At 51.3% G+C, this 17,966-nt stretch overlaps 6 protein-coding genes across 6 annotated transcripts; 4 read left to right on the top strand and 2 right to left on the bottom strand.

Annotated features, from left to right (window-relative positions):
• Window positions 1–41: 41 nt before the first annotated feature.
• On the top strand, window positions 42–5,582 carry PtrM4_089910 (uncharacterized protein; the record flags this gene model as incomplete). Its single annotated transcript, XM_066106899.1, has 3 exons — window positions 42–2,577; window positions 2,691–3,671; window positions 3,865–5,582. 3 exons carry the CDS (start codon window positions 42–44, stop codon window positions 5,580–5,582), a joined length of 5,235 nt encoding a protein of 1,744 aa, XP_065962567.1.
• Window positions 5,583–6,917: 1,335 nt separating this feature from the next.
• Window positions 6,918–7,829, bottom strand: PtrM4_089900 (haloacid dehalogenase hydrolase; the record flags this gene model as incomplete). Its single annotated transcript, XM_001934557.2, has 2 exons — window positions 6,918–7,607; window positions 7,662–7,829. The coding sequence occupies 2 exons, from the start codon at window positions 7,827–7,829 to the stop codon at window positions 6,918–6,920; spliced, it is 858 nt and encodes a 285-aa protein (XP_001934592.1).
• Window positions 7,830–8,483: 654 nt separating this feature from the next.
• Window positions 8,484–10,082, top strand: PtrM4_089890 (DUF2236 domain containing protein; the record flags this gene model as incomplete). The annotated part of the gene is made up of 2 exons (XM_066106898.1): window positions 8,484–8,705; window positions 8,940–10,082. 2 exons carry the CDS (start codon window positions 8,484–8,486, stop codon window positions 10,080–10,082), a joined length of 1,365 nt encoding a protein of 454 aa, XP_065962566.1.
• Window positions 10,083–11,826: 1,744 nt separating this feature from the next.
• PtrM4_089880 (DUF1929 multi-domain protein) lies at window positions 11,827–14,504 on the top strand (the record flags this gene model as incomplete). Its single annotated transcript, XM_001934559.2, has 2 exons — window positions 11,827–12,357; window positions 12,411–14,504. 2 exons carry the CDS (start codon window positions 11,827–11,829, stop codon window positions 14,502–14,504), a joined length of 2,625 nt encoding a protein of 874 aa, XP_001934594.2.
• Window positions 14,505–14,846: 342 nt separating this feature from the next.
• On the bottom strand, window positions 14,847–15,503 carry PtrM4_089870 (uncharacterized protein; the record flags this gene model as incomplete). The annotated part of the gene is made up of 1 exon (XM_001934560.1): window positions 14,847–15,503. The coding sequence occupies one exon, from the start codon at window positions 15,501–15,503 to the stop codon at window positions 14,847–14,849; it is 657 nt and encodes a 218-aa protein (XP_001934595.1).
• A 914-nt stretch (window positions 15,504–16,417) lies between these two features.
• On the top strand, window positions 16,418–17,759 carry PtrM4_089860 (Methyltransf-23 multi-domain protein; the record flags this gene model as incomplete). Its single annotated transcript, XM_001934561.2, has 4 exons — window positions 16,418–16,516; window positions 16,580–16,747; window positions 16,800–17,563; window positions 17,609–17,759. 4 exons carry the CDS (start codon window positions 16,418–16,420, stop codon window positions 17,757–17,759), a joined length of 1,182 nt encoding a protein of 393 aa, XP_001934596.2.
• Between the last annotated feature and the right edge of the window lie 207 nt (window positions 17,760–17,966).

Genomic DNA, 17,966 nt, shown 5'->3' with positions numbered 1-17,966 from the left:
CGGCAGCTCAGAAAGAATGGAAGGAGACTGGAAAGCAAAAGATGGATAGCGATCCCTTTGTAGTGGACGTTAGACTTAATGGAACTGACTTTGTCACTGGACTTGTTGACTCAGGTTGCCTTTGCTATTCCGCCATCAATGAACAACTCTTTCGATCTCTGAGACTGCCATCAATCAAGATAGCCCCGCGTCAGCTGGAGGAAGCAGCTGGGAAGAACGCAGAACCAAGTACTGTCCTAGATACAGTTACTTACGCCTCGATAGACATAGACGGCCACCAGCAGAAACGCGTCTTCTTCTACGTTGTACCTGGCCTGACTTACGACGTGATTCTGGGAAAGCCCTGGTTAGAGGATGCCGACGTCACAATTTCGGCCAAACAAGGCTGCCTGGATATCGGCGCATCAAACATCCGCGCATGGAACCACAAGAAAGCGTCATACAAGCCACCACCAATGAAGGCTACTCAGGTGATGGCTTCCGCATTCATGGCGGAGGTGAGAAGAAGCCGTAGGAAGAACAAAGGAGACGGTATTGCGCTCGACACTGGACTGTTCGCTGTTTCCATCGCCGACATTGAGAAAGCTTTGAAACCGCGCAAACGATCCGATCCGAAGACGAAGCTCCCACCCCAGTACCACCAATGGCTGAAGGCTTTCGACCATTTCCTAGCTGAGAAACTTCCCCCGCATCGTAAAGGCGTTGATCTCCACATTGAGATTGAAAAGGATCAAGACGGAAACGAGAAGACCATTCCATGGGGTCCGCTCTACGGCATGAGCCGAGAAGAGTTACTAGTGCTTAGGAAAACTCTCACCGAGCTGTTAGACAAGGATTTTATCCGCGCTAGTAACTCTCCCGCAGCCGCACCCGTCCTAATGGTTAAAAAGCCAGGAGGGGGCATCCGATTTTGCGTTGACTACCGAGGCTTGAACAACATCACCAGGAAGGACCGTTACCCTCTGCCTCTATTCACAGAAACACTGAGAAATGTGGCCAAAGCTAAATGGTTCACAAAACTTGACGTTATCGCAGCCTTCCACAAGATCCGTGTGGCCAAAGGAGAGGAATGGAAGACAGCTTTCCGAACAAGATACGGCCTATTCGAATGGCGGGTTGCTCCCTTCGGACTAACAGGAGCACCAGCCGCATTTCAACGCTACGTAAATAGTGTTCTGCAGGATTACCTTGACGACTTTGTTTCAGCCTACGTTGACGACATCTTGATCTACTCGTCAGGATCGCTTCAGGATCACAGAGAGAAGGTTGGAAAGGTTCTTCAACGCCTCATAGACGCTGGACTGCAGATTGATATCGACAAGTGCGAGTTCGAGACTAAACGAGTTAAATACCTCGGGTACATTGTGGAAGCAGAAGTGGGTATTCGAGTTGACCCTGAAAAGATTATCGCAATCCGCGAATGGGCTACACCAACGTCAGTTAAGGCTATCCGAGCATTTATTGGTTTTGCCAACTTCTACCGAGTTTTTATACCGAACTTCTCGGACATTGCTGAACCGCTCATCAACCTAACTAAGAAAGAGATGGTTTTTCATTGGGACGAGGCTTGCAATCAAGCATTTGAAACGATTAAGGAACTTCTCATTACAGCACCAATACTCGGCCATTTTGATCCAGAGAAGGACACCTTAGTAGAAGCCGACTCCTCAGGACATGCAACTGGCGGCCTATTGCTGCAGAAGGACAAGAACAACAACTGGCAACCCGTTGCTTACTACTCAAAGAAGCACTCACCAACAGAGGCCAATTATCCAATTCATGACAAGGAGCTTCTAGCTATTGTTCGTTGCTTAGAAGCATGGGCTCCTGAACTACGTATGGTTAGGAAGTTTACAGTTCTGACGGACCACAAGAACCTCCAATACTTCTACCGCGAACGACAGCTGTCTGAAAGACAAGTACGTTGGTCAGAGTTTCTCTCACGATTCGACTTCTCCCTGGAATGGAAACCTGGAAAGACTATGGGAAAACCCGACGCCCTATCACGACGAGAACAAGACCTACCCGCCAACTATGACGATGAACGAATACGGTCTCGATTTATCCGTCTCTTCCAGAGCAAGCACTTGCGGAGTGTTCAAATCCAGTCTCTATCGTCTGAGGAGATTGACTTCACAAAAGAGATACGCATGTTTGAGGACCAGGAGATGCAGAATCTGTGGCACCGAAGCCGCCAAGAAGATAAGCTTTATCAGGAGCTTACTACACTAGTAGCAAATAAGGAGAGGAACCTCCCTACTAAGCTTCAGAAGGAGAAGTTAGTGAGTATAGCAGAATGCACCCTAGACGAGAGAGGCTTGTTACGATTTCGAGACCGGACATGGATCCCTCACTGCGAACCACTCCGCACGCGAATCATTCAAAATATTCACGACTCGCATATTACTGGCCACCCCGGACGAGATCTTACCTACTCAATCTTATCAAGGCAGTTCTTCTGGTCAGGTGCAGCAAGCGACGTGCGACGCTTTGTCCGTAACTGCGAGATTTGCGGAAGGAATACGATATGGAGAGAAACAAAGAAGGGCCTCCTTAAACCATTACCGATCCCAGAACGTATATGGGGGAACTTTCAATCGATTTCATTACCGACTTGCCGCCATCTGGACGGGATAACGCAACGAACTGTATGGTGGTCACTGATCGGCTGACAAAGGGAATTGAACTAGAAGGTATGCACGATATCTCGGCACAAGCCGTAGCACAACGACTTTTCGAACGGCATTATCCTATTCACGGTATTCCAACGGCAATTACGAGCGATAGAGGACCACAATTCGTTAGCGATCTTTGGAAGCATTTCTGTAAGCTCCTTAGCGTTGAGCAACGCCTGTCGACTGCCTACCATCCGCAAACCGATGGTGCAACAGAACGAATGAATCAAGAGATTGAAAAGATGATTCGAATCTGGGCCACGTACACGCAAGAAAACTGGCTGGCACTTTTACCTGTCGTTATGGGAGCAATCAACAACCGCGAGGCCTCATCCACTGGCCTAAGCCCCTTCTATTTCATGCACGGATATCACAATGAACCTATTCAGCTAGTAGAGGATCGAACTATTCAGGACCGACCAAAGAAAGATGGCGAAGCACTAGCAGAAGGCTTCCTCAAAAGACTCCAAGATGCAACAGAGTGGGCCCAAGCCGCGATCGCGATGACACAAGAGAAACAGCAGCATCAGGCTAATAAGACAAGAACAGCAGCGCCCCAATACAAGGAGGGAGACTGGGTGTTTCTAAACCTTAGAAACGTGAAGACAACACGACCTTCCAAGAAGCTAGACTGGTTGCATGGAAAGTATAAAGTCTTGAAGCAGGTCAACTCCCACTCTTATAAGCTTGACGTTCCGGGAAAAATCCATCCTGTCTTTCACGTAGACCTGCTTCGCTACGCGCCTGACGACTCTTTCCCATCGCAGAAAGTTGGAGACACTCAGCCAGGGCCTATACTTATAGATGGAGACGAGTTATGGCTGGTTGAGCGTATTCTGGGCGAACGGACAATAGGGCAAGGAGGGAAAGGAATCAAGGAGGCATATGTGAAGTGGGTGGACTATACTGAACCGACATGGGAACCAGTGAGCAACGTACTAAAGACTGACGCTTGGAAGAAATGGAAAAAACTACACGCTAAAGGGAAAGGAGGGGGTAATGTAACGGGCTGAGCCCTAAGTCACATGACTAGGCTGCGAGCCTAGTCGCTTCCCCGGCAACGAGAGGGCCGTGCGCCAACCCAAACAAAGCGGGCTCGCCGCTCGCGTCTTACCTTCTTTCTTCATCTTGACTGTAAATAGCATCTGGACTAGGTAGCTGGAATACAGTTCCTACAGACCGTTCACAGCCGGCACCGAATCAGGACACATTGGTCAACACGAAGGAAAGCCAATCGACAAGGCTCAGGTGAAGAGACTGCTATCTAAGGGAATCAAGCCCTATCGTAACCAGCTACCGCCACTCCCAACAGCATACTCAAAGCTGGAAGACCATCCACTATACGACATGTTCAAGGAAGCAGAAAAGACACACCTTCGGAGTCACCAACAAATGAAGTCATGGACTGAGGTCCAAGCATCACCAGTCAAACGAGCAGGGCACCAGATCCTAGACTGTATGTGGGTATACACCTACAAACTCGACAAGCATCACCGCCTCATCAAATGCAAGGCAAGATTGGTGGTAAGGGGAGACCAACAACGCAACATCACCTCCCAAGACACATACGCAGCAACATTGGCAGGACGCTCATTCAGAATGCTCATGGCAATCGCCGCCAAATACGATCTTGAGCTAAAGCAATACGACGTCACTAATGCTTTTGTGCATGCTACAATCGACAGAGAAATATACATGAGGATGCCAAAAGGATATCAGAAGCCTGGCACTCTACTTAAAGTGCAAAAGGCACTATATGGGCTCCGGATCTCACCATTACTGTGGCAGAAAGAATTCACTGCAACTCTTGCTTCGATAGGGTTTCAACAAATACCACAGGAGCCATGCTGCATGATCAAAGACGGAGTTATCATCTTCTTCTATGTGGACGACATCATCGTTGCGTACCATTCAAAGCAAGAATCAGAGGCAATGAAGGCCATCAACCAGATCCAAGAAAAATACGCTTGTACGGGAGGAGACAACTTACAGTGGTTTCTCGGCGTAGAGGTCATTCGTGATCGCAAGCAGAAGACCATACAGCTATCTCAAGCCGCATACGCAGACAAAATCAGCCAACTAGCAAGCCGACAAGACATCAGACATGACACGCCGATGTCAGGCATGGAACTCAGACCCAGGAGTGACCTAGCAGAGCCGTCCGAGATCAACCGCTACCAGCGCAAGATTGGCTCGCTTCTATTCGCTGCAGTCACAACAAGACCCGACATAGCCTTTGCAACATCACGACTTGCTCGCTTCCTAGTCAATCCAAGTACAGAACACCAGGACGCTGCAGACCGTGTGCTCCTGTACCTCAAGAAAACAGAATCCCTAGCCCTCGAACTCGGTAGAGGCGATGGCCTTGAGGTAGCAAGTGACGCATCATTTGCAGACAACACACTAGACAGGAAAAGCTCGCAAGGATACGCAATTAAGCTGTTCGGAGGACTCATCGCTTGGAGAGCAAGTAAGCAAGATACTGTGACAACATCAACAACAGAAGCAGAGCTGCTTGCCCTATCACAAGTTGCTAAGGAGGCAATCTTTACGTCGCGGTTGTTGAAGGAGCTTCAGGTAAACCTAAGCAATCCAATTATCACAATCAAGTGCGACAATACCCAGACAATCCGTCTAGTAAATGAAGACGTTGCCAAATTGCAAACAAAGCTTCGGCACGTTGACATACACAATCATTGGCTACGACAAGAAGTTACCCGAAAGACGATCAAGGTAGAATATGTTCCGTCTGACAACATGATCGCAGACGGATTCACCAAGTCACTGCCAGCCAATAAATGGGCCAGTTTCCTTGATCAGTTGGGACTTGTTAAACGCAAAGAATCCCCGTTGAAAGAAGCTGAGCTTGAGAAGTTGCAGGAGCATCTGGAAGGCCTCTATATGTAGGATCGATTAACCAGTTTATGCAGCTTGCAATCAGGGCTTCCAAGCTGAGGGGGTGTGTCAGATAGCAGGGTTACTCGACGTTGGCAGCAACCAATCAGCGTAGAGAGGGTCAGTGCGCCCCTCAAGAGGGCCACAAGCGCGGACACACGATAGACAGAACACAATACAGACAATCATCAACATCCATCACTTTTGTGCAATATCTCATTATATCTGACAAGACTGTATCCCATATTCCTCGAGGGTTTGAAGAAGTAAGTGCGCTTGCTGTTCTCCAGAGTGGCTGTAACGACATTCTGGCAGTCCTAAAAGAGCCTTCTGAAGCTTATATTCGTGATCGACCCACTGTGCGCATACAGCAAGGAGAGATGAACGGAACGGTGATGTCCAGAGATCGGTTGATATGTGGATAGGACTCACAGCCGTCGATAAGCTGCCTTTAATTACATGGCCTTTATAAAGCTGATAATTCGAGGCGATAAGACGTACGGCTGTACGTCGACTTGTGATAAGCTGGTCTTCAATAAATGGATTGCAAGCAAGCGCTAGATCCCTCATTTCAGACCATTCGATTGATGAAAAGGCTATTCGACGTCGAGTCAGAAGACCGACAAGCGCATCGCGATACCCTTGTTCATTGAAGGCGTTGCGGATAATTGTCTGATCAGAGACAGTCCTAAACACTGAAGTGATAGCTGGTTGCGACGACGAAGAAGAAGTTTGCGAGGGCTGAGAAGACTCTGACGTTGTATGATATGCTAGAACATGGTGGATAGAGTTTACTCGGTGACTGCTAAACCATGAGCGACAGCGTTTGCACACATACTGCTTTTTCAAACGCTGGCGCTTTGCATTGCTGGTGTTACAGACAGTTTCGGTTCGTATAACAGCGTCAAAGTGTGGCGGCGTTGCGGGTCTTCGCGACGGTGGCGTTGATATCGCACTTGCTGACAAGGTATTCGATGACATAACGATAATAGATGCTATAGATAATGGATTTGTTGAGATTTCAGGTTAGTGGGGAGTGGTTGCAGAGTTTTTGAGATGCAAAGGTGGGGTGCTTGGCGCCAAGCCTCTTATAGCGTTTTTAAATCGTTCACGCGTTTAAGGATTTTCTTAAACGCGTGAACAGTTTAAGCTGTTAAAGCGTTTTAAAACGTTTTAAGCTAAAACGTTTTACGCAAACGCGTTAAGCTGCCCATGTATGATTATAGGCATCGTTTCGCCGCTGTCACGCACCTGAAAGAAAGCAGGAACTTCCTGTTCGTGTCCAGATTGGCCTCTTAGCATATATTGCAGTCTATAAAGATGTTTACCTTCTCACTAACTTCAAGGTCACTTGAGAACATTCATACTGTACGCCTGGTAAGGAAAATCTTCCAAGCTCAGTATCATCTCTGCCATGCCATCCTCCGAGGTCATTCGCCCATCCTGAGTGACAGACAAATCTGATGTGCCCCCATCAACAACAACGCCATAATCAGGAATATTACCATTCTTCTCCGTCCTTCCCATCAGCACATCCATCTCCCGCCCTCTGCACACCTCAGCCAATCCTGGATGCGGTACCCAGACAACACGCATACCCGCTCTCCTCGCCGCTTCCACACCTGCAATAGAGTCTTCAAAAATCAGGCACTCTTCTGGACCAAGAGCGCGTTCGCCACGTGCCACCTCCGCACTATTAAGTCGCTTCAAGGCTAGGAGAAAGATATCAGGCTCGGGCTTCTTCTTGCTGTCAGACATCTCGGGGTCATCGCCAAAGATATGAAAGGCCGGGTCATCGAACGCATCATTGATGGCCGGTATGTGAGATGTTTTCAAGGCGAATTTGTGATGGCCTGCCGAGCTAGCTAGCGACATGAACACGCGTGGTGAAGTTTTAGTCTTGAGTGTAGTAAGAAGCTCATGGACACCGGGTAGCATCTTGCTGTTCTTAAATAAATGGGTGCCTTCTTTTTCTTTCGCTGCCCATTCCGCGAGTGTGAGGGGCACTTGTGCCCAGTCTAGGAGGCGCTTAGTACCCTATGCGAAGTATGTTAGCCAAGAACACGGCAGGCAATTCGCATGCCTACTCACACGTGAACCCCTGCTTTGTTGGGTAGCCTTGATCTTCCAAGGGTACTCGGGCCTTCCATATTCACGGAGAATACTGTTGTAGATGCCTGTGTAGATGTCTTCCGAGTTGATGAGTGTGCCGTCTACATCGAAGATGCATGCTCGTACAGGCGGTAATTGCTTAGACATGTTGGATAAGCACAGTGGAACTTGCATTCGGGTTAGCAGAGCGTGGCGTGGTGTTGGGGTCTTGGACTTGGGTTCGACTTGCGACTGCCATCGCCGATCTTTCCTGCCCCGCGTAAGCTAACCGGATTGGGTTTAGCGAGCGAGGCAGTATGTGAAGCAACACTCCGTCGTAGCATCCAACTTACGGATCACCCTTCGATTCCGCATCCAACCATCCTTACGACGTACGGAAGTTTTCGCCATGTGGTTTTAGTTTATGCATGATTTTCGCGTAGCATAGCCTCAACGTGAGGTCTCTTCGCAGCCGTCGTGTTCAGGCGTCCATGGTGGGGTTTGAAGGATGCAAAGTGGGCGTCGTACACGGCACTTGATCGCGACCATATGCACTTCTAATCAAAAACTCTAATATGATTGGCGGAGAACTCCGATCGATCTCTATAATGCGCTTTCTTGCTCTGACGAAGCACGCAAGAGCAGCTCTAAGAAGACATGGTGTTCATGAGTAACGGCCCAAGGCTTCCAAACTAAGCTACATGCAGTCCATGCTAAAGTACAATACGATTACCATGGGAAAGTGCGATCGTGTACAAATAGAGGGAAGATCCTCGCGGCAATGATCGGTGGTAATACCTGGCCGGCTTCTTCGTATTCAAGATGTCGCCGTACATCCTGCTTCTTCCAGTAGTTGTTGGCTACCTGGCCCTTGCAAAATCGCTCAGGTACCGTCGTATCGCACAGCTGCAAGCACAGTATGGCTCCACTGCGGTACAATTCGCGAATCTCGACTACAAGGATGCGCAGAAGATCATCGCTCAGATAGGTCTATACGAGTTCCCCTGGATCTTTCTCGCGGGAAAGGACTTTGCGTTCCTGAGAGTAAGTGACCCTCCCCATACGGTGGCGAACGGACGTCCGACAGGAATGTGGGACTTTGACGTAGAAGAGCAACTACATCATGTCAGGCTGGGGGTTCTCTTCTATCGCGATCTTACTGCGTGGATGGAATCTTTCAAAGTCTTTTGGATGCGGTAATCCTCGGTGCCTCGGGTTGACTGTAGCATGATACTAAAGCATACTATGCCGGAAAGAAAATCTAACACGAACGAACAGGCCTTCGCAATCCCCGGTATCTCTAAGGTATCAGTCGCAGCCAAGGAAATGGTATCTCGTGTGGGAAAACGTTACGCAGACACCACCGTCCTCGTCGGCGAATTCCTCGTCAACGACATCGACAGCGAACGCGCCTGCATCGCCATCAATCGCATGAACTGGATTCACTCACGCTACGGCAGCAAAATCAAGATGGACCAAATGGTCTACACACTCTGTCTACTAACCTGCGAGGCCCTACAGTGGATCGACCGGTACGACTGGCGACAGACCACCGCCCTCGAGAAGCATGCATCCTGGGTATTCTGGAACGAAGTGGGAAAGCGAATGGGGCTTACAGACATACCTGAAAACTTTGAGGCGTGCGCAGAGTTTATCGAGGCGTTTGAGAAGCGGCACATGAAGCCTTCGGAGAACAACGCGATCATTGCTCAGGGCGTCTTTACACTGTATGCGTCGACTGTTCCTGCTTTCTTGGCCCCCGTTGTACGCGCCGTCTTGATTGCTTTCATGGATACGCGGCTGAGCGACGCCTTCAAGGTAGCCACTCCGCACACTAACTTTGTCCGGTCTTTTCTGTGCCTTGTCTTGGCGCTACGGAGGTACTTTGTTCGTCACCTGATGCTGCCACGATACTCGACGTTGCAAGTGTTTGGTGAGGAGAATGCCGCTGGATTCCGTCCAATGCTGTTTTGGGAAATCGAGCCGTGGTATGTGGCGTCTCCAAAACAGTGTAACTGGTTCCATAGGATGTATACTCGCTTCTGTGGGCTGCCTGTGGCGGGCGATGCAAAGTTTCGGCCGGAAGGATACAAGTTACAGGAGATTGGTCCGAAGCATCTGGAGGGCAAGGGCAGCGAGGAAGTCTTGTCTTTTGTGAAGAAAGGCGGGGCTTCGTCGTTCAGTACCTTTGGACAGTTCGAAGATACCATCTACAAGAGAGGTGGGGGATGCCCGATGGACGCTGGAATCGCTTCTCCATCCCCAAAAGGTACATGCCCACTAGGCTACGAAGAAAGTCTCACAGCGGCACAGTTCAAAAAGGGCACCTACGACCATCCACTTGGAACCAGTCTCTCTACACCCATATCCCAGGTTTCCCATGCACTCAAAGTCGCTTTCCCGATGGCCTCGGAGTTGTAGAGATTAGCAAGCATCGGCGTCAAAGGGCCGGCCCACATGGAGTGCTTATGGCGCAGTCAAAGGTAAAGGATTCGATGGGACTACTGTAGTATTGGCATGACAAGTCTGCAGATACGGGGTATCAATTCAATAAATTCAGGGCCCATCTTACTTGCATGAACCCTCCCTCATCAGAGCTTAGCGCGTTGCGGCAGTGACCTTCGGCTTCTAGAGCTACATGCATGGCGCCCACGCGTGACTTGTACGTCACATGCCTTCCAGCTGGTGGTCAAAATTTATACCGTGGGAATCTGAGAAAGTACAGCTGCTGGAGATTTCCAGCTCGCCTAGTAATCTCCGCTAATTGCCCTAGTCGGCCCGCCTAGTGCCCTGGTTGCCTTACACATTTCCTGACAAGGCTAACTTCAGGCGGCAGCATATCTTGTCCAAGACTTCTTGCACACCACACGGCTGGACCAGCCATACGTGGAGGTTGATACCTTGCGCTACCCAGATTACTCAGCCGGGGGTGGGTGGAAGAAACTTTGCATGGATGCCAACACGCATTCTGAAAATTTATCGATAGACCCAACTCAGACATGCAAATGAATCCGTCAGACTGCAGTATTGCCACGCGCACATGTACACATGCGGCGCACATCGCGACGATGGTGAAAAAATTGGTGTTGTACTGGTCAGGCCGCCAACGCAGCTAGCGTAGCGGCGTAGTCTGTGCATCCACGCGATACGGGTAGGGAAAAGCAAACTATGTACCGTAAGTACGAAGACACCAACCATCATCGTGGGCCTTTCTTGCTATTCTTAGGCGCGTACGGGTACCCACATCGCGGTTTGAGTGGGGTGGAAGGATGGAGTATCGAGCTCGTGATAAAAGAGCCCCAAAGCTCCTAGGCGCGCTATCGTACGGCAACGCCTTCACTAAGATCGACAAAGTTGCGCGCCATCGGCCTTCGTCGAACCCTGACAGACCCTGATATGCATCTTCCGGTGCATGTTAAAAGGCGCGCGGGCGCGCGCGGGAACGAGGGTCACTCAGCTTCTGGTTTTAGCGTTTTCCCTACACGAGCTCTTTTCAGTAGCAGCCTTCCTTGCGCCAGGAAATAGATGAGTGTTGCAGGTCTAGCTCGTGATGTTCATTGGTGGTGATAAAGGCCTTATACTTATCCGGTCAGACCAAGTAACGGGCCACTTGCCTAAGCGAGTAGCTAACAAGATAGCGAGGACCCATGCAGAGTCCCTTTTTGCACGTCAGCCGCGATATAGTAAGGGTGACTATTGAATTGATGCGTCAAGCGAGCTGATACGGAGGATCCAGCGTCCCAGCTCTGCCGTTCAACCGTTTTCCGATGTAACGGGCACACTGAGCCATGACTCATGAGGCGGAGTGTTGGCCATTGGTGAGATTGGAGGCGGCACGGTGTGGACTGAGAAGTCCTAGTGCCTCCGAGGTCGTGATGTTGGACGCTTAAATGCCATGCCTGCCAGGTATGATCAGGGGGTATCTTGGCCGCTGTTCATCAACTGGTGCCCTCTCGTTGCACTCTGGGGGATCTTCCCAATTTCTGCCATTCGTTTGCACAGTCTCATTGTGCCACTGATGGCGCGCCGTCAATCGTTGGGCTTACGGCTTTTGCTGTTGTCCCTGGTGTATCAGGTCAGCGGACAAGGTACAACACCAAAGACAGGATGGAACTCGGAGGGTTGCTATGTTGATTCCGTGGCGGGCCGGACGCTTTCGGTAGGCATGGGGGTGACGGGTGGTATGACCAACGCAAAGTGCAAGGACGCTTGTCGAGCAGCAGGGTACGTGCTTGCTGGCACCGAGTATGCTGGAGAGTGTTTCTGCGACAACCAGTTCAGGAACAACGGCGGGCCTGCACCTGATGGCGAAGTAGGTTGCAACATGGCTTGTAACGGCAACCAGACGGAGATGTGCGGTGGATCCGACCGCTTGACCACCTTCAAGTTTTACACAGGTGGAGAATCTACTGCATCATCTGCTGCACCAACAGTTGCCCCTTCGACTGCTGTATCGACTGCAAACCCAAGTGTGCCTGCAACTAGCACCTCTGCCGCGCAGCCAGTAGCGACCGGACTTCCAAAAGGCTTCGAGTACAAGGGCTGCTATGTCGACGGGCCCGGATTCCGCATTGTGAACTATCAGCAACCTGACGACCAAGCCATGACCATCGCCTCGTGTGCTACCAAATGTGCGGCTGCCGGATACCAAATCGCCGCCATGGAATACAGCTACCAATGTTTTTGTGACAATGCTGTAAGTCCTATTGTCCTTATTGGTACTCTTCATGATACTAACAACTCTCCCAGGTCAGGATGGGCGGCAAGCTCGCCGAGTCAGAGTCAGATTGTAACACAAAGTGTGCAGGCGACCAAAGCCAGACATGCGGAGGCCCCAACAGGATGAGCATCTGGTCATCTCAGGAACCACTCAAGGTCATCCAAGCTCCCAAGCCCGTAGCAAACGTGAGCGGTTGGGAGTACCAAGGTTGCATCACTGACAACGTCAACGGTCAATCCGTCTTTCCATGGAAGCTAGTCAACCAAACTGCCAACTCTCCACAATGGTGTCTGAGCCAATGTCAAGCTTTCGGCTACATGGCTGGAGGTATGGAGTACGGTGAAGAATGCTACTGTGGAGACCTCGATGGTATCGAGAAGACTGGATCTCAAGTAGCGCCCGAATCTGACTGCAACACTGCCTGCTCTGGCGACCCGGAAGCCCTCTGCGGCCAAGGTAATCGACTGAGCTGGTACAAGTGGACAGCCGACCCGCTTTACGTCTTCGACTATCCCAAAGGCAACGCCGCTGGACGATATGAATTCCTCGTCGGCGGACCCATCATCCCGTTGATCTCACAACCCGGCATTAACGGCAAAATCTCTTTCCTAGAGAAACACGGAACAGGAGAGCCAAACACGACTGGAGCTTATGAATTCGACCCTTCGATTGGCGGAGACATCTTCCATGCTTTCCGCGAACTCCGCGGCATTAAGACGGATATTTTCTGTGCGGCAGGACTGACTATGCCGGATCGAGCCGGTCGTCAAATCAACATTGGTGGATGGTCGACAGATTCCCTGTTTGGCGTTCGCATTTACTGGCCCGACGGCTCAGCTGGAGTCAACGGTACAAACGACTGGCAGGAGGATGTCAGCACTGTCAAGTTGCAGCGAGGTCGATGGTACCCCACAGGCATGGTCATGGCCAACGGATCGATGCTCATCGTCGGTGGAGAGGATGGCTCAAATGGACCCCCAGTACCGAACATGGAGATCTTGCCTACTGTCGGGCCTGTCTATGAGGCACAGTACCTACGTGACACTGACCCTTACAACCTTTACCCATACCTGGTCGTGCTTCCGTCTGGTGGTATCTTTATCCAGTACTACAACGAGGCGCGCATCCTGGACGAAGTCACCTTGGATACAGTCAAGGTCTTGCCCAAGGTCCCTTCGTCAATCGTCGATCCCACCGGAGGCCGCACGTACCCGCTTGAGGGTACCCAGGTCCTTATGCCACAGTACTACCCCTACGATGCACCTCTTGAGGTTCTCATCTGCGGTGGTGCAGCCAGGCAGCCCGCCTGGGGCCTCGACAACTGCGTTAGTATCGAACCAGACGCGCCAAACCCACAATGGACTCTTGAACGCATGCCATCCAGGCGTGTCATGTCGTGCATGGCAACGCTTCCAGACGGAACTTTCCTGATCCTCAACGGAGCTGAGATCGGTGCGGCAGGCTTTGGTCTTGCAGACCAATCCAACCTGAATGCTGTCTTGTACGATTCGAGGAAGCCGAAACACAAGCGCATGAGCATCATGGCCAACACGACAATTGCGCGCATGTACCACTCTGAGGCTGTACTCATGGACGACGGAAGGGTGCTTGTATCTGGTTCCGATCCGGAAGATCAGGGTAAGCATCCTCAGGAGCATCGATTGGAGGTCTTCCTTCCACCCTACATTCTCTCTGGCGCACCGCAACCCACTTTCGACCTGCCCCAAAATGACTGGATTTGGGAGACAGACTATTCTTTCACAATTACATCCGCTACCAGCGGCGCGATCAAGGTCTCACTGCTCGGATCCGAGTCTAGTACTCACGGAAGCTCCATGGGAGCTCGCATTCTGTTCCCAAGCTTCTCTTGTGCTGGAACATCGTGCACCGTCAAGGCACCAAAGGGGCCTTATGTCGCGCCGGTAGGATGGTACCGTATGTTTGTTTTGGATGGACCAACGCCTTCGCACGCCAAGTGGATCCGACTTGGTGGTGACCCAGCCGGGCTTGGAAACTGGCCCAACGCAGAAGCTTTCAAGCCATTGCCCGGTGTGGGACCTGTAAACTCACCCAAGAAGACGACTAGGTCCGAGTCTGCTGTGCCTCGCAGCTTCTTCGGATGATGGGGATTCCATAAATGTGTTGCAATTTAATGTCTATTTGTTAATCTAGTAGCTGAGGCACTCATGAAGACGAGGATATATAACTATATTCCCTCTCGAGGAACTTAATGACAAGCGATTCTTTACCATACATGCTCGATGACGATGAACATGACCATGTGCGAATCTCGTTCCCTAAGAGTGTTAGCCTACACCCGATGAGCATGGTGGATCCCAACATACAGCCAAGTGCTCAGGTGCTCTTTTTCGGTCGAGATCGCTTCCGTGCTTGCATCGGCTGGAGCGGCTGTGATAGTCCTCGGATCCGCTGCCGCATGCTTATCTATTTAGGTCCACCCTCGGTCATCTGTTTTCGTCAACTTCCTCATCGCTGCTTGGGAAGCTCCACTCGCTCGATTGGTAGTAGCAGTCAGAATTGTCCTCATCCCCGCTCATACTGACCTCTTCCGTCTGGCGGGCGTGGAGGGTAGAAGCAGAGTAGGCAGATGTCATCCGGGAGGGCGACCTTGAACGAGCCCGCTTGACGGACCGGACGTAGCCTGCTTTGCTGAGGTCGGCACGTGGAGTGGGTCTTGTGGGCGATGGGGAGCGGGGGCGCTTGTTGGTGGCTCCGGACTTCAAGCTGGAGAAAGGTTCATCATCCCCAGTAAGATCGATGACCGACCGGTCCTTCATCGGTGAATTGCTGTTCTCCGAGGGCGTTGCGCGATACTCCTCTGGACACTCATATCTTTGCTGAATGCGCTCCCGTATCTCGTCCTCGATTAGACGCGATTTGTGCCGCTTGTTGGGCTGTTGTATCAGGTCGGCAGTCGCCAAAGCCCATTGCTGCAGTTTTTGGGTTGAGGCGGAGACGCTGCTAGGAGCAATCTGATCATCATCACGCTGGTGTTTGAAGTGCGACTTGTCGAATCTGGGACCGCTATAACTGTTGTAGTTGTAGTTACTGTTCCTGTTTCTCTGATGCGGACGACGGCCATTTCGATGATATTGTGACATGATGGTGACAAGCAAGAGATGCAATTGACGTGAGTAACGTGAGAAAGATGCCGAGGTAGGCGCCCTCCAAGCCCAAGGTGCAGTGGCCCGTTCAGATGTGGAGGCGACAGACGATACAAAGCGTGCACGAGTTGAAGTTTGGATGGAAATTGACGTGTCGTCGTTGATTGAAGTCCCGGGCAATCGAGACGCGCCCGTTGATCTGCACCCCTTGCGCTGCGGCTCCTCGGCCGCCTTGGCGCACGTCCACCGCGCCTGTACCTACTCTCTTTCAACGACACTTGGAAGCCGACTTCTTGTACTTCTTCTCACATCTAACTGTTTCATTGTGTACGGCATCCTCACATGCTAGTGTCGGATTGACTGCCACTAACGGCACCAACACTGCGCCTCTTGGCTAATCGCAGCCCACAACACGCGGCGATTACGCCCGGCAAGCCGTCTTGCACCACACACGACGGCTGGTCTTAGTTCCTTGAGAGACTCTCGTAGCAAGAATTGGTCACCTGTCTTGCTCATACACACATTGTCTAGCCTGGCGACTTTGAATCGACCTGTACATTGGATTATAGCAACACAGCATCACGGGTCCAACCATCGCGACCACCTCTACACTGTATAGCCACCTGGTCACCTCGGACGGCGTGTGCCGTGACCAGATCTGTGAGGCCTCCAAGACACCAAACTCGATGCATCGCGCGCGGCAGTTGAGAGGCACAGACCCCTCCGCCCGTCTACACTACATCAGTCCTGACATGATTGGCCAGTGCGGCTAACTAACCAACGCAGCACTTTCAACTACTCTTTGGGTTACCAAAGAGCTGGATACCGCGAGATATCTAAATCAAGTCGCCAGAAAGCGTGGGACCATATGTCTGGCTGCCCCATATTGCCTCGTATCATTCCTGAACAGAATGTCCACTTCAAACGACTTGCCTGACACTAATGCGATTGCCTATGGCGACCCTACTGCTGAAGGGGCTAGCAGCTCCGGCCCCTCGCTCGAAATTGACGTGCGCTCCCCGTTCCTCCGCTTGGCCTTCCCTGCCTGGCCGGACTGACAGGTGCCGTGACAGAGCGCAGATAGCGATGAGCGCGACTCTACCTTTGGCGATTCTGCCTTTGGTGACAATCAATCCTCCTACACCATGTCGGCCACATCGTCCGTCTTCGACTTTCGCTACGAGAACGGCAGGCGATATCATGCCTATGCCGATGGCAAGTATCCAGTGCCGAATGATGATGTTCGTCCTTTGCTCTGCCACACATGAGATAATGCTGACAGGACATCGATAGGTTGAGGCGGATCGACTAGATCTCCAACACCACGCGTTTCGCCTTACACTCGAAGGCAAGCTGTACAGGGCACCGATTCCTGAAAACGTGCAGAATGTGCTCGACGTGGGCTGCGGAACCGGCATATGGTCTATTGAATTCGCCGACGAGCATCCATCGGCTCATGTACTCGGAACTGACCTGAGCCCCATTCAACCCGCCCACGTACCCCCGAACTGTGAGTTTCTCATCGACGATTGCGAGCAAGACTGGATTTTCCACACCAAGTTTGATTACATCCACACACGAGCCATGGTAGCTGCCATCAAGGACTGGGACCGCTTCTTCGACCAAGCCTACACCAATCTCAAGCCCGGCGGCTATCTAGAGTGTCAGGAAATTGCTTTCCCCATACGGTGCATGGATCCGGGAGTCACTGCCGGGGACTCGCCCCTGATCCGGTGGTCGGAATACTTCATTGAGGCCGCAAAGAAGATTAGTCTCGACGGTACTGGGCCTCGGCACTTTACTCCACAGCTCCGCAATGCTGGCTTCACTAATGTCAACGTCAAGATGTACAAGTGGCCTGTTGGAAAGTGGGCAAAGGGCGCAAGGTTCAAGCTGCTCGGCCGGTTTGTGTATGAAGATCTAATGGACTGGCTACCGAGCAGCTCGTTGGGACTATTCACGCGCATACTAAAGTGGTCAAGAGAGGAGGTTGAGGTGTTTCTGGCAGAATGCCGAGCCGAGGCTAAGAGGAAAGACCGACACTACTACGCGGATGTGTAAGTCGCCCTCGCTATAAAATCGTCACATCGCTGACTTTGCAGATTCTTCTGGCATGCGCAGAAACCGAGTAATGCGAGTAACCCAAGCCATGGACATGATGTAGTACACGAGGAAGAGGGCATCGACCGTGACGAAGAAGACTACGGAAATCATGCCAGAGTACCGTCTACCGTAGCGACAGATGCGCCATAGGCGTCGGGCCAATCGATAGTCTGGCAACTACTAGGGTGAGTGAAACAATGAGGTATAGCAACATTTTACTTTGAATATGTTGGTAGGCCTTGTACGATCGTACGGGTGAATAACAACAACGAGGTGCTACGAAGGTGTACCTAAGCTCTGCGCAAGGTGGGCCGAAGTCGGGCCGAAGTGTCAAGCAGCCGACGTCTCTACCGATAC

The sequence above is a fragment of the Pyrenophora tritici-repentis genome, chromosome 4, assembly GCF_003171515.1.
Source record: "Pyrenophora tritici-repentis strain M4 chromosome 4, whole genome shotgun sequence".
In the NCBI taxonomy this organism is placed as follows: domain Eukaryota; kingdom Fungi; phylum Ascomycota; class Dothideomycetes; order Pleosporales; family Pleosporaceae; genus Pyrenophora; species Pyrenophora tritici-repentis.
This window is presented reverse-complemented; position numbering and strand designations above follow the sequence as displayed.